Consider the following 15,324-nt stretch of genomic DNA (forward strand, 5'->3'; position numbering starts at 1 on the left):
TGTGTCATACGTACAAATATGGATGACAGATTTGATGACGGAAACCTAAAATTCTAATAAGAAAATAAAGAAATCCTTACAATCAACATTGCACCACGTTTAATCATTTTTAATATTTCCTTTGACAAAAGATTTACATGGGGGACAAATGGATTCGTCTTCTATAGTATTAAACAATATACAGTACATGTCATGTTATAATTAGCATGTGTAAAACAGAATAACAAATACTGAAGCTGTCCCTCCTCTTGGATCAGGTAAGTCGGGTTTGCGCTCTCGTCATAGCTCCACAGTTACACCTGGTATCAGTGATGTCGATGCAGGGGAAACGTTCAGCGTCTGCCGGCTCTCCTCCCTGTCGGCTCGTGCACGCGTGACAGCGGCGACGCCGTCGCTTCAGCGTTCGATCATTAAAAGCGATTTAGACGTGAACTACATCTGTGACGCTAACCAGCGTTTGCACCGTGACACAATCACGTGTGCGCAGCTGACGCGATGGCGAGTCGGTACCAGGTGTAAATGAGCTTTAACGGGATTCTCTGCAACAATTACGCTCTCAAATGTTACAGGTTATACCCGAGTGCACTTCTTATAAATATACTTGATGATTAGCAGGGTAATGTTTGAGAAGCTGTGCACAGATCTCCAAAAGTCAGTTTTCTGAATATCAAAATGTTTTGTTTTTCAAACGATCCACAAATGTGGTGAGCTGCACTTTGGGATTTGAAGGCGCTGCACTGAAGGCTGCAGTCGAACAGCTGGAGGAAAAAAGGAAAAAGACGAAGGAAACGTTCCTGCTTCCTGCTGACATGGATGGGAAGCATGATGAGGTCACGGAAAGATGTGGAGGAGGATTCATGGCAGTGGGCTGCCTAATGCTGGGCAGGCGGGTCTACCGTGCTGGGACAGGTCACCTGCTCGGCCTGATCCTGCTGCGTTTTCTGCCGGCTGTGTAAAAAAGGACTCATCTGCTAAATGAGGTAATAAAGACGCACCGGAGCTCTTATTACAGCTGCTACGTAGACGCTTCCCAGGAAAGACTGACTATTCGACCGCAGCCCGAGTAAAGCAGCGTTACGTATGAAAAATCAGAGGAACCCAAACGCAGCGCCTGGCAGGTGCAGGACCCCAAGCAGCTGCACGCCACAGGCCACCTCTGCAGGTCAGTACTCAACACAAAAGGCTCAAACGGATTCTAAGTGTTTAAACCGGCAACAACAGTGAAGTGATAGCACCATTCAAAACCAGAGCACCATAGGAGAAAACAAAAAAGGGAAGAACAATTAAAGACGTGCTGCAGCTTCCTCTCATTGTGATGACATTTAGCGTTACGTGGCGCTGCTTTCAGCTGTGACCAGCGGGGACTTCTGCGAAGAGTGGAACCACAGCGGGCTTTCAGAGCACATCACATGTCACGCTTATGCCGTCAGATCTGATGAATCATGCTGAGCCGCAGTAGGCGGCATGATCTGTAATATAAAAGCAGCTGAAACTGCATTTGGAAAAGTGGGTCATTAAAACTTGGTCATGCATGAATCCTGCACTGCAACGGGGAAGACAATGCGAGCCTGTGGCTGGCGCGCTCCCAGCTGCTGAGAGGGTGACATGACCACACGTGAGCTGAGAAATGTGATGTCAGCGTTGCTCCCACAGGAGTCTGAACGAAGGCTTAAGGCCGCCTGTGAATCGCGCACCCCTGCGATAACAACGCTCTCTGAAAGGCCGCCTGGTCAGGTGTCTTCTCTCATCCTCGCCGTGCATGTTCCCGCAGGCAGCGCTGGCTCACCGTGACGCGCCGCGCGCTCTGACGAGTGGATTTTCCTTCATTTGGATCCTTCGTGGATGAAGCGCCGTCGAGAGAAGCGATGTCGTACAGCCGAGGTGATTACGTTTAAGCAAAGTAACCGACATGGCAAGACTGTGGCATGTTCACTGCGGCGAGACATTTATAGTCTCCACACAGACATCAAATCACACGAAAACGAACACGAAATACAAAATTCCTCAAACTCTTTGTGCAAATCGGACTCTGCTCATACTTCAGCTGAATAACAGCGAGAACTCGATGAATACGCCGACACGGAACAAAGCAACGACATAAAAACGACGCGGTCAAGTAAAAGCTATCTGATAACATAGACGCAGATGATCTACCTGCAACCGTATTCCTTTTCTGTGGGTGGGGATGATCTGGAAAATAATTGTCTTTACAAAGTGGATTTCTGAAAAACGACTAACTAAGCAAATATCACCGCCTAACACAGAGGTTCAAGAGCTAAGGCTAAACTTTTCAGACACTCAAACAAACAAGCGGGGTTCAAAAGTACTGCAACCAGTCCTGTGGCCAAAGAGAAATACAGTAGCACCAAAATATTAGAATAAAGGGAAAGTTTAGAGAGACAGAGAGAGAGAGGGGGGAAGGTAATCTCAGTCTCTCTGCCTCTCCGGGTCTCAACAGCCTTCCCTCCAGTGGAATGTATGAACTCAGCTCGGCCCGGAGAGGTGTCCGATCTGGGTCCTGGCTGGAGAATAACAGCTCCTCTGACCAGATATAGGACCGGGCGTCCGTGTGATGGCGTCCCAGTTAGATCCCACGCTCCTGCGACGGAGGCAGAGTGAGGGGTGCTGCTATGAGGCTCAGTGGGAGGGTTTCAGGCTTACTGTGTGAGTGTGCAGGACCCAAAGATGGATGCCGGATGCTCGTGGAGTCAGTGTCCCTGGCACGTCTTGCAGCACATTTGTCTGAAATATGGCCGGCTGCAGAACTTGAACCTGAGCACCAGGGGGCAGTAGGCCACAGTGTTCACATCTTTGCACTCTGAGGGGGAGACAGACAAAAGCTTGATTGGTGCGTCATCTTTGTATGTTCTCACCGTTCAGCCCGACTGCTTAATGCGTCGGCCCTGAAAGCTCAGTCGCACTGCAGTTTAAGGAAACGCAGGTAGAGAGAAAAACGCTGCAGAAGTGTTTTTCTCTCTCGCACTAAACAATCCTTTGTTTGCACTTTCTGTCGTCTCAGCAGCTGGTCCGTCGTTAAAGTCTTTATAAAGGATTTATATTTTATTCATATTCTGTCTCCATCTATTGTGTTTTATTCGACTTCCTTCATGCTTTGCGTGCTTTTGCATTGTTTTTCTATTTGCTGGTGTTGTCTAAAGTTGTAGTCTTCAGCGGTCCCCAACCTTTTTTTGCACCACCGACCGGTTTATGTCCGACAATATTTTCACGGACCAGCAGACATCTATCTGCTTAGCACTTTTATTTTTGTTTTTATTTAAGTGTTGTCTGACAGTATGTTTTGCACTGAAGCACCGCAGCAATTTCCTAACGTTGTAAACCTGCTCAACATAAAACCCTTTCTGATTCTGATTTAAGGTCTCGCGGATAAATACAACAAAATCAAAGCAGCACCAAAAAAAGAAGATTTATTTATAACACACGGGAAAATACCCGGGGAAACCGAGTTAACGATAAAAACTTTAAAAAAAAACCCTGGAAACCATAAATGTCACACCCGAGCCTCAACTCTGGCGGCCCGGTACCAAACGACTCACGGCCTGGTACCGCCCGAGGGTTGGGGGCCGCTGGTCCACTCGCCCTTAGCACGATTAGCATCTCTTTTGATTCTTGTTACACTGAAAATGGTGTAATCCGATTACACCATGTCAGCTGGTACCACTGCTAACTGGTCAACCAGTTTAACTTAAATGAACAAGATCAGCACAACAGATTGAAGCTAAACACAACAAGCGAAACTTAACTCGGGTGCTTTCACTTAAATCTACACAAGACAAATTAAAAAAATATATTTTAATGCTCGTTGTTATTTAAAGTTGTGCTGCAGTTTGTTTATTATTGTTTGCCACCCCAAGCCCTACTTCCTATTTCACTTTCTGGTTACTTTGAGTCAAATTTATTTTGCTTAGTTTATTGTTTTCTTCCTCTTTCGTGCCAAGTTTGTTCCTGCGAGTCCGTCCTCCCAGGTTAGGTACTTCCTGTTTTACTTTGGTAGTCCGCTGTGACTTTGCTGTATTTCTGCTTCACTCGTCTAATTGTTTCGCCTCGTTACCTTTTGTATTTAGCGCCTCATTCTTCCCTCGTCCTTTGTGTAGTCGTCCACATTACCATATACTTACTAATATATCCGCTCGAGGTGAAAATGTTTGCTTGTGTTTTTGGAACATATTATGCTTTCATTTTGCATTTGGGTCCTCACACCGCTGCCACGTTCCCCACAGCTCATCGTCACAATTTCAGATTTGTTCTTTAGGCTTTTCGTTACTAAAGCACATAATTTGTTCCAGTTTCTTTAATTGAACAGTTGAAAGGCTGAGATGTTCAGAGGAGGGATGACGGACATGTTTAACTAAAGATGTTAAAGATGTTGTGAACCAGGAGGAAAAGATTTATTGATGTAGTGAAGGAGGGTTAGTGTGACAGGAGGACAGGGTGAGTGGACGCAGATGATTTCCTGTGGCGACCGCTAAAGGAAGAAGATTCGTTTTATTCAACATTACGTTGCAGGACAGTCAAAGAAGGCAGGAAGCTCTCACCTTCAGGGTTTTCTATGCTGACGGGCAGACTGGTGTCACATTTACTCTTGCACTGCTGCATGGCTACAGGCCGCTGATGATCCAGACACTCGTTGGAGGGCTGTCCCGTGTGGGTCAGACACTGCACTGAGCGCATCTCCTGACCCAGACCACACTTTGCAGAACACTACAGCACAAAGACGCACGTTTAGAGACACAATGAATCCTGCGCTTACAACTGCAGTCATTTCACTGAGAACAAAGACATGCGTCAGATGGATATCGCCGTCAATATTAGTGTATGTGAGAGACTGTACGAGTGTACACAGGGCCACGAAAGCGTTCCTGATTCCCTGTTCTTTCATATTTGTCTCTCTTACATGTTTCAGATTATCAAACAAATTTTAACATTAGTAAAAAAATAAACAAAACACATAAAATGCAGTTTTTAAAGGATGATTTAATTTATTATGGCAATAAAAAGCTAAACCAACCTGGCTTCATGTGAAAAGGTAGTTGCTTGAGTTTCATTTCTGCGGCTATAACCAGCCCCGATTACTGCCAGACGTGCCGGATTGAAAAACCACTTAAACTGAAGCTGTGTGACTGAAGCAGGCTAAAAGACACACAACAATCTAAAAACACAGTCTGGAAGTTTTGGGACTGCAGTGAACCACGGTGAGAGCGGTGGTGAACCTCGCAGGCCTGCGTCAGTTCAACTCAGAGTTCATGATTCAACAATCAGAAAGAGACCGGGTCAACGGCGCCGATGGGAGAATGGCTAAAATAACAAAATGAAGGTTTTGGAGTGACTCTGGCGTGTCCTCAAACAGGCGATAAAAAAAGAAACGCTCCGACGTGGATGAATTACAACTATTCTGCAAAGAGGAATGGGCAAAAATTCCTCCACAGCGATGTGAAAGTCAGATATCGCAAACGCCTGATTTTGCAGCTCTTGCTGCCGAGAGTGGCACAGCCAGGTTTAAGGGCTCTGTCACATTTTCCCCCCTAACGACAAAATCATAATTTAAAACCTGTATTTACTTGGGTTGTCTTTGTCTAATATTAAAACTTGTTTGTCTGTCTGAAACATGTAAGTGTGACAAATAAGCAAAAAAACTAAGAAATCAGGAAGGGGCCAATATGTTTCCGAGTCTGTGTTTTACCTCTCCCCAGGGACCCGTCACCCACTGAGGGGGAGGGCAGCGCTGCAGATTACAGCGGACCCTGGAGGTGGGCCGGCCAAGTTTTGGACACTTGGACTCTGGCAGCGTGTCGCCACTCTCCCCACTCTTACACAAAACCACGCGGTGCCTGTAGCCAGGGCCACAGCTGGGGGTGCACTGCAGAGAGAAAAGGAAAGAGAGAAAACATCAGGCAGGAAGGTCGAGAGAGGAAGCCAGGCGAAGGTGCAGCAGGCTGCAGCTTGTAAAACCGCAACTCTCTCAGCAGAGGGCAGCAGCTGTACAGGAAACAAAGCTGAGAAACTACAGAGTTCCTGTAAAACAGCTGGGCCTAATTCCTGCCATGGCTACATTACATAAGACGTCAGAGAAAAGTTGAACCCGGACTGATTTCTGACACTATTTAATTCAGTTTCAATTCATCCAGAACTGTGAGAACAAAGTTTCGTTCCAGGAACAAAGCAGTGAACAAGAAGGACTTTTTATACTGTTGTAGTTAAGCAACAACCAACAAGACGTGTCGCATAAGAGAGTCACGGCGCTCCGACAGCCTTAAACTTCCTCAAACTAGCTGTCACATTCCCCTGTGACGGTTTTAACAGCATGCATTCGTGAGTGACGCTGCATGTTCAGAGCTCCGTGCCCCTGTTGTGTATTTCAAGGCTAAGGTACTCTTACTTTCTGTGCTGGCAGACGTTTGGGTTTCTTGGGTTCAACTGGAAAAGAAACGACTGCTTCATCCGAGAGGAATTTCTCAAACTCAGGCATTGCTTCAAAATCAGACACGAGCTGCCTAAAAAACACAGCAAGAGTGCTCTCTTGGGAAACGCTCAGATGGCCGGCCTACCTCCGACCAGTCCAGGGCCAGCCATTCAGGGGGGCAGCTGTGGTTGTTGCAGGGCTCAGTGAATGAAGGGCGAGGGGGGGTGCAGGCTGAGTCGTCCAGGATCTTCTCCTCCGTTGTGGAGATCCTCCTTTTGCATAACACCTCCCGAGTCCGCAGGCCGCCGTTACAGCTGCGGCTGCACTCTGACCACTCTCCTGTCCACCAGCTAGAAGATGTGTGGATGCGTGTGACGTAACACAAACGAGGACAGTGTAATGACAATAAAAGCAGGGAGATGATAGCATAAAAAAGCAGAGCACAGGTAGAAAAGGTGCAAACGTGCCAAGCTAATAAACACAAAACAGCCCAAATCATAGAAAGAGTAAAAGGAACCTAAACTGAAACCTGCAGTTTTAGACAGATATAGAGTACACAGTGATAACAGACGTTTCAGTGGAAATCCAGAAATCTCATGTGAGTCCACTCACGTTGGGGAGCACGGCTCAGTGTTGCAGGATCGTCTCTTCTCTTTGGGTTTGCTCTTCTTGTCACAGAAGTGGTTGTAGACGGCTGACTGATCCGCCTGCTTCTTACACACCACCTGCTGGATCTGCATACCTACAGGCAAAAGCGTCTCTTATTAACACGTTTAAGGCGTCGACCATAATCATTTAACTCAACTCTATTGATATGGTGACAAATCACAATAACAGTCGTCTCAAGGCGCTTTATATTGTAAGGTAAAGACCAGCAACGATCAAATGAGCCCCTCTGAGCAGGTACTAGGCAACAGTGGGAAGGAAAAACCTTTTAACAGGAAGTGACCTTCAGCAGAGCCGGGCTCGAGAAGAGCAGCTACCTGCTGCGAGCGGCTGGTAGGGAGTAAACATTGTCCGATCGAGCGTCATATTGTACGCAGTCGTGTCTTAAATGCTCGTTTAAGCTGTGAAAGCCAGGGAAGTCTACTTTATAACACATCTGTGTAGGTTCTCAGTCATCCAGGTGATGTTTGCCTCCTTAGACTTCAAGGTGAAGCTTCCACAAAGAGAGCGCAACAAACAAAAGCAGCTGTCTGAATGTTTCCTTCTATATTCACAGCCTCCACGCCAATTCATCCAGAGGGAAAACAAGTTCTTATCACGTAAAGCGAAATGGGTCATTAACTCACGAACGCCGGGGAGGAAAAATAAAAGTTGTCTACGTGTGATACTGCTGAAGCTTACGGAGATGTGCTCCAACACCTCTGGCTTCGACTCCAAGAAAACTCCAGTGTCTTCTCCGGGTCAGCGCTCGCCTACTGGGATTTATGCCGCGGGCTTGTGTGTGTGTGTTTGTGCATGTTTAGAGAGAAACAAGCGTGCATCGGGTCAAAGCTCCTGACCAAAACATTCTTTGTGAAATTCTTTCATATTTGTTAGATGAGGAAATTGAGATTACTCTCTCGAGTCTGCTGGAAAAACAGGAGACGGCCGCGCACCGAGCAGCTACTTAGTTTAGCATAAAAACTGCAAACACAGGAGCCGGCCTGAGGTTAAGAACACGTTGCATGAGTGAAACAAGCAATCATGGCTTGTGTCCTTGAACGCCAGTGTATTTGTGATTTCATACATTCAAAAGCGAGTTAATCCCAGCAGCTTGGTGTTTGCGTGGCGTTGGAACAAGTTCATCTAACATTAGCAGCAGATTATTTTAGCTACAACCAGGTGCAGCCGGGGAATCGAGCCGCCGGCACCCGTTTGTGTCGTCTACCTCCAGCGCAGAGAGCTGAGCAGCGAGACCACGAGGTGTAGTGCCAGGCAAAGCCATTCAGAGGATCCCTGCTGAGGGGCGGGTTGAAACGATAGTGTATCCCTGGGTTTTCTTCCCTCACCAGCACCTATACGAAAAAGGAAAATTCAAGCTGACTCACTTAGTATTGCCTCCTTTTCAGAAGGCCTGCTCGGAGCGTCTCTGCTCTTGTTCTTACCATGACGAACAGGGTGATGTTTGTCGGCCCCAGAGCTTCGAGACTTTCCGGCCCATCGGCGGGCCGCCTGTAGTGGAACGTGGTGCCGGCGATATTGAACCTGCGTGGCGTGTCAATGTTGAGCTTCCCATTGATGAAGTACTGATCGCCTTTACTCTTCAGTGCTGGGGTGCAGTGACATAAAAGATTATTATGTGCAACGACTTGTTTTTAACTACTTGCATACTAATCTAACAGGGCATCGTCTTACCAAGGTAGTTGAGGGAGATGTTGAGCTCCTGTATGTGGATGAACACGGACCCTTTGGGAATTCTGACCACCTCTTCATAACCTGAGACACATAAAGCCACACAAAGTCAAAAGGTGAAAACTGAGCGAACGAGCTTTATTCTCCCAGGATCACGGGAGTGATGCATAAGTAGTGTTTAGCTTCGTGGGACGCCGATGGGCTAAGCAGAGGCTATAGATTCCAGCTGCATTCCTGGGCAGCGGTCCTCGGCTCTTTGCTCGAGAGCGAGAACTATGCCAAGAGCCAACTTCTCTCCTTTTTCCTTCCATCTGTTTTGGTCTCTTGTCCCCTTTTATGCTCGTCTCACCTCCAACCGCTCTCCCACTGCTTTCCTCGGATCTGTTCTGCCGTGAGGCCAGCAGTCCAGCCGATGCAGCCCTGTAAATAACTTCAGCTCATAGAGGAAGAAGGAATGAACAAAAGAAGAAATAAAGTATACCCCGTGACCTGAGAGTGACCCAGCTCTGGGTCTGTAGGAGGAGATGCTTACTTGAAAAGAGTGAGAAGCATTTAGCCTCAGACAAAGAGTAGCTGTGTGGTAAACAGAGAGCAAATGATCTGTGCAGCACCCGGACCCGGCTTCTCACTGCCTATCACAACCAGACCGGCAGTGAGGCAGGTAGACTGGCCGGAGACTTGAAATGTCTACAAATGTGCCAGTGCCTTTTTTCACCAGCAGTCCGAACACATTCAAAGGAATCCTACTCATCTGCCCGGTACAGTGAAACGGTCTGACAGGAAGTCATAGATTTAGGTCCCACATCGTGCTCCGCAGCTCTACTGGAGGTCAAAAGCTCCACAGGGAGCCCTGAAATCACCGAAACAGAGAGGAAGAGAAGCACTGCCTGGAGGCTTTAGAAGTTTAATGAGATCAAAATCTCGCTGTGGACACGACTGAATGATTCTGCTACTCATAACTCTGCCGGCGACCAGAATAGGCCGTCCTGTGCCTGCAGTTTGAGTTTGGCTGGAGATGAGAACATGCTGTGATCAAGTTTGTGAGTTTACATTTAAAATCCAAGTGAGCCACATCTGCTGGTTGTACTGATAAAAATGTATTGTGCCAAAAAATCTGTAGCCACGTTTGTCCATGTGGCCCCAAAGGTGTTTAAACCCCATCAAACACCTTTGGGATGAACTTCAGCACCGGCTGTGCTCACCAGTGCCTCCTTAACTGGTCTGGGCACATCTGCAGACTGCTGCAGCTGGTTCTGAAAACCTTCCAAGAAAATGTTACAGCAGCACTCATGGTTTTGAAATATGGTGTGCAACTACCACTAACAGTGCTTGTTCTGTAGCTGCGCTGTTATTGCACAGATTGGAGTGGGTGTTCGACCGTGGCCCCTCCGCCTGTATCGTCCTTTGCAAAGACACAGATCAAAAGTTGGCTCCAGCTGCAGGGCAGCATCACTTCAGCCTCACTAATGGACTTTCTTTTTTTAAAGGAAACAATAAAGTGAGATATTTTGAGGTTAGTGGATCCCTCGGCTTGGGGTTGACAGGCTGGCCTGGCCACTGTGGTTCAGCTGCCTGCTCAGGGTGTGTCCCTGTGAGGGGGTGAGAGGCGTTGACAGTTGGGTGAGAGACTCTGGAGTTGGTGTTGTGGGGAGAAAGTAACCCGAAATAGATCCGTCGGCAGCAGGACCTCAAGCCACGCTGGCCGGACCTGACCTAAATCTGTCTGCCACGTGTCCCTGGGTGGCCAGTGGATAAATGCACCAACATGTATGTAGTGTATGGTGTATGCAACATACGATTATATCTGCACGTTCCTTAAGTGTTTTCCAGGAGTTTTGCTGTGCGTCCGTATGACCCTGGGGTGGAATTTGATGCAGATGTGACGTTTGGTTTCCTTTTACACGTCAAAACAACGTCCAACTACTTTTATTTGGCAGCTGGCCTGTGCTCTGTCTTAATGCTGCGACACCGTGCAGGTTAAACCCACTAACAACATTTTGTTATGAAGGTATGCAGATGACATGCAGGCATATCTTTCTGAAAACTCGAAGCTGATGGACGGATGCATAGACTCCTGTGGCATTCATATAAAAAGAATATTCAGGAATTTATAGACTTTGTAAAACAGGAATTGCCTTTTTCCCCCAGGTGCTAATGATAAGTGACTGTTACAATCTGTACGGCCAACCGAAAGTCTGGAGTGCATCAACTCTCACCTGCTATGTGTAAACACATCATTAATCTCGAAGCATTTATCAGACAAACTCCGACAGCAACAGGTGCTGAAATAAAAGATTGCGTGTGGACGTGATGTAGAGTTTAGTTACCTTTATCGTGTAAATAACCCTTGCAGCACGCTGCTGTGAGCAGTTTGCATGAGAACAGACAATTAAATTATATATTTTGAAAGTCTGGGATATCCTAACTCACACCGCAAGGCAGCTTTCCAAGGTGCACTCAGACTCCAGAGCGTCCAAATGTGCACATTTCTGGGTCAACAGATAAATTACATTGCATAATTTCTCGTGGCAAATACCTCAACTTAATCCAAATCTCGGAGAAGTGGACCCCGTTCAAATATTGAAAGTAAAAGCAGTAAGTCCCCGCCCCAAATAAATGAATCTTTATCTACTGAGAACAACACAGCAGCATTTTACACATTGACCGGTGATTATTTTTAGTCCTCTACCTCCTTCTGGCAGCGAGTCGTTGAAGACTCCCTCCACAGACGTGCAGCTGCTCCCGTCGCCGCCGCAGATCCGGCAGCGGTCCTCGCGTACGTCTGAGCCGAGGACACGGTCGCAACCGACGTGCTGCAGGAAGGGAGAAACTAGTGAGCCGCAGGGTCACTCGGGGTCACGGGTGAAGGGGCACAGTCAGTAAGTGGAGAGGTGTCAGAGGCCGGCCTGAGGGATTACCTCCTAATGTCTTCCAGGCCACTTTTTCAAAACACAGAAATATCAGATGGTAACTCCAGATGTGTTTTTCTGATCCTGTGCAGACATAAAGCTCTTAGGTTGCTAAACTCATAGCTGTCGACATAAATAAATTTCATGATGAGCGTTACAGGTGGTTTTACTCAAACTGTTTTACAGCGAAGCAAACCTAAACAAAAGTGCAGAAAACGAATAGCAACTGCTCTTATTCTCATATATTCCTGTGGCAGCTGCTTATTGTACAGCAGGATAATTAGGCTTACGTTTATTATGACTTTAACAGCGATTGGATCAGAATTAAATGAGTCAAAATGCTGATTCGTCCGGTGGCTTTGTGAGGAGGGGGTGAGATATAAAAGCTTATAATCTTAGAGATCCCAACACGTGTTGCCCAGATCGGGTTTCCCCGTCCTCAAACAGCAGAAAATGAAACACATACCACCTCTGTGTCCATTCGATCAATCTAACTAAATACAACAAATATAAACATTGATCCAGAAACCGTTATTTTAGAGCTGAAACAATAACTCAGTGAATTAGTTATTGGCACCCATGTCACAACAAACCAGGAACGAGTTCCTCAAAGATTTGAATTTGATGTTTTTCTTTGAATTCAATTCAATTTTATTTACACAGCATCAAATCACAACAACAGCTGCCTCAAGGTGCTTTATATTGTACATACAGAGAAAACTCAATGATCATATGACCCCCTATGAGCAAGCACATGTGACTCTATCCCTGATTGTGCTCCTAAATGAAAAGGTCGATCATTCTTCCCTTATTACAATCGTATTTTTTTTAATGGATGTACACACAAAGCAATAATTTGTAAAATGTAACTGAAATATATCAAATCAAAAGTTAATTGATTCAAATAATCAGTGGGGGAAAATGTGCTCGGTGCCAATCAATTCAAGTTTATCTGCCTAGAATCCACTAAACCTTTGAGTGCACCAAAATTTGGCGATGATCCTTTCAAGAGGCGTCCCACCCAAAACCACATGCTGCCAGTGGATCATAAAAGCCGTTAGTTATGTATATTCTGTCACAGTAAGTTTTACTTATATAGTGCCAAAATCACCTCAAGGCACTTTACCTGTAGGTAAAGACCACACAGTATTAGAGAGAAACCCCCTATGAGCAAGCACGTTGGCGACAGTGGGAAGGAAAAACTCCCTTTTAACAGGAAGAAACCTCCGGCAGCACCAGGCTCAGGGAGGGGCGGGGCCATCTGCTGTGACAGAAGGAAGACAGGACAAAGACACGCTGTGGAAGAGAGCCAGAGATCAATAATTATATAATAATAATACTAATAAATCAGATTTACGGGTTTAAGGTTTCACATCATTACTGTATTTAAGTTAATTTGCAGTCACTGGTGTACACTGTAAACTCTTTGGTTTATTTGCTTCCAATACACTTTCTGCTTTATTTTTTCTTCTTTAACTTCTCAGTTACGTATCTGATACACACTGAAACATCCATCAAAATGCTGCATGTTACATGTACCACAGCAACTTCATTAAGTGGACGCATCATATTTTGCTTTGTTCTTCCTACGTTGCTACACACAGACTGCATGTTTACAAGGTGAAGTAGTTTGTAGTAACTCCCCTGGATGAACGCTGCACTCCAACTAGGCTGTTCGATTTATCCAGACAATTCCTTTTTCAATCTTCGAGACCCCACAGACATTCCCCAACAGAAGAGTTCTTGTATAAAGACATACCGATTCTCCCTCAGCTGCCCCTCGTTGGGCTGAGCCGCCCTGCTGCTTCCTGGGAGAAAGCACATGCCTCAAACCTGTGCCTGAATGATTTGGGTTTGTTGATTACTCTCACTGGGGCTGTTTGTTTTTGAGCGGCTAATTTGCACTGTTCTTGGTAGATTGTGTTGATTTTACCGAAATAAACCTGCTGCATCTTTGTTTATAGGTTAGCGCATTGTTAGCAGATCACCCGCAGAAGTTTCCACTCCTATCGACGCATTTTTGCAATCGAAGCGTCACGCTAACTTAAATCTGGCCCTAGATTTTAGTTTGACATGTTGTGAAAGAAACTCAGTCATGAAAATGACCAAACCCACTGCAAGACAATCTAAAATAATTGAAACTTCATGTAGATTTTATCTTAGGAATGTCAAGTCGCAACTGTGCCAAAATGAAATCTTCAAAAATCATCCGATCCACAGAATCCTCTTTGGTTCTTAACCGGGCAGATCAGCCCGTGAGCGCACAGGTCGCACCTGCATTTACCTGACAGGTGTTACTAATGTTTTCTACACTCTATATTTGCACCAAAGGGGACAAAGAAATAGACCCCGGCAGATGTTTGCAACAACACGTTGTCCTCAACATCTGTTCCCCTGCCCTTTCCCACCTCCCACACGTCCATCGTTCTTTCTGTTTCTCCTCTCTCTGATTGTTAGACGGCAACTTTGCATCCAAAAGCAGCTTGAAGTCACAGATGTGATGAGAAAGAGATGTCTGTGCAGTTTAGCTAAAGTTTTATGTGTGCAATAAACATATAAGAGGTGGACTGCAGACAAAGAAACTGCACGAACAACGGAAAGGATGGGGTGGAAAGTTGGGACAGGGAGAGAAAGGAGTCGAGAGGTGTAGAGGGAAAAAAGAAAAAGCGAGAGATAATAAGAGCGGAGTGAATGAAAGCCAGCCTGCAGCGCAGACAGACTCACAGCTGAGCTGGAGGGTCACCGAGTTCCTACAGAGCAGAACAGAGCAGACTACAGAGGGAAGGAGGGAAGGAGGGGGGGTGTTGATAAACAAAGTCGTCTCTTTGGATGGAACTTCCTCGGCTCCAGTGAAACCAGTCTGAAGCACTTTTATTAAAGGAGCTTACTGGGGGGTAAGTGGCAGCGGAGGGGAAGCTGAAAAATAAAATCTTTTGGCACAAAACTGAGCTACAACTATTAAACAACAAGCTGGATATCCTGAGTAGATTTTTCTTCTCTCTGCCCTCGCCACAGTGGAAGTGCATCCAAAATAAACCCACTGGGACTCAGTGGGATCCATGTAAGCTGCACTACGTTACCACCAGGGTTTCTTTTGACTACATTCTTCTACAGACGGGCCAAAATCCACAGCAGTTTGTTACTTTGTTTTCATTAATGAGCTTTATGCTCACTGACAGGTTAAGCATGTTATTTAGAGGCTGCATTAGGTTGACAAACATTAATGTTAAACCACATGGTTACTATTCATTGCTGAGCAGTTTGATTGGTGGTTGGTTCCCGTGGTTCAAAAAAACCTCCTTGCGATCGCTTTGGTTGCCGTAGTTGCCCATAGCGTGAAGCTTGGTGAAGCACAAACCAGGAACAAAGACTGTTTGTCTGTTTACCACGAAGCAAACATGGTCCAGCCCTAAACCCACACCGTTTACGGCTTGCTTCGCACTCACCTACAACTACTTACTGAATCGTTGGCGGGCGTTTGCAGACAAGTCGGTGCCGTCTATGCAAACTAAAGGCGACGGACGTGCAACCATCAAAGCAAAAACCAATGAGCGACACACAGCGGTCCCTCGCTGTCACGCGGTTCACCTTTCACGGCCTCGCTGCTTCGCTGATTTTTTTTTTGTGCAATTTTGCATGCTTTTTTTTTTTTAAACAGCG

General features: G+C 46.1%; 1 protein-coding gene across 2 annotated transcripts in view; it reads right to left on the minus strand.

Annotated features, from left to right (window-relative positions):
• Positions 1–82: 82 nt before the first annotated feature.
• The window catches only part of adamts10 (ADAM metallopeptidase with thrombospondin type 1 motif, 10), a 57,631-nt gene continuing 42,389 nt past the window's right edge, over positions 83–15,324 (minus strand). For both annotated transcript variants that reach the window (XM_026146384.1, XM_026146383.1), the window contains exons 18-26: positions 11,445–11,568; positions 8,759–8,839; positions 8,509–8,672; positions 8,292–8,418; positions 7,031–7,160; positions 6,564–6,768; positions 5,699–5,875; positions 4,554–4,719; positions 83–2,818 (exon numbers count right to left, since the gene is read on the minus strand). In XM_026146384.1, coding sequence (XP_026002169.1) covers positions 2,709–2,818; positions 4,554–4,719; positions 5,699–5,875; positions 6,564–6,768; positions 7,031–7,160; positions 8,292–8,418; positions 8,509–8,672; positions 8,759–8,839; positions 11,445–11,568 — 1,284 coding nt within the window. In that variant the 3' untranslated portion in view covers positions 83–2,708. The remainder of the gene's footprint in view (positions 2,819–4,553; positions 4,720–5,698; positions 5,876–6,563; positions 6,769–7,030; positions 7,161–8,291; positions 8,419–8,508; positions 8,673–8,758; positions 8,840–11,444; positions 11,569–15,324) is intronic.

The sequence above is a fragment of the Astatotilapia calliptera genome, chromosome 17 (genome assembly GCF_900246225.1).
Source record: "Astatotilapia calliptera chromosome 17, fAstCal1.2, whole genome shotgun sequence".
NCBI classification, from domain to species: domain Eukaryota; kingdom Metazoa; phylum Chordata; class Actinopteri; order Cichliformes; family Cichlidae; genus Astatotilapia; species Astatotilapia calliptera.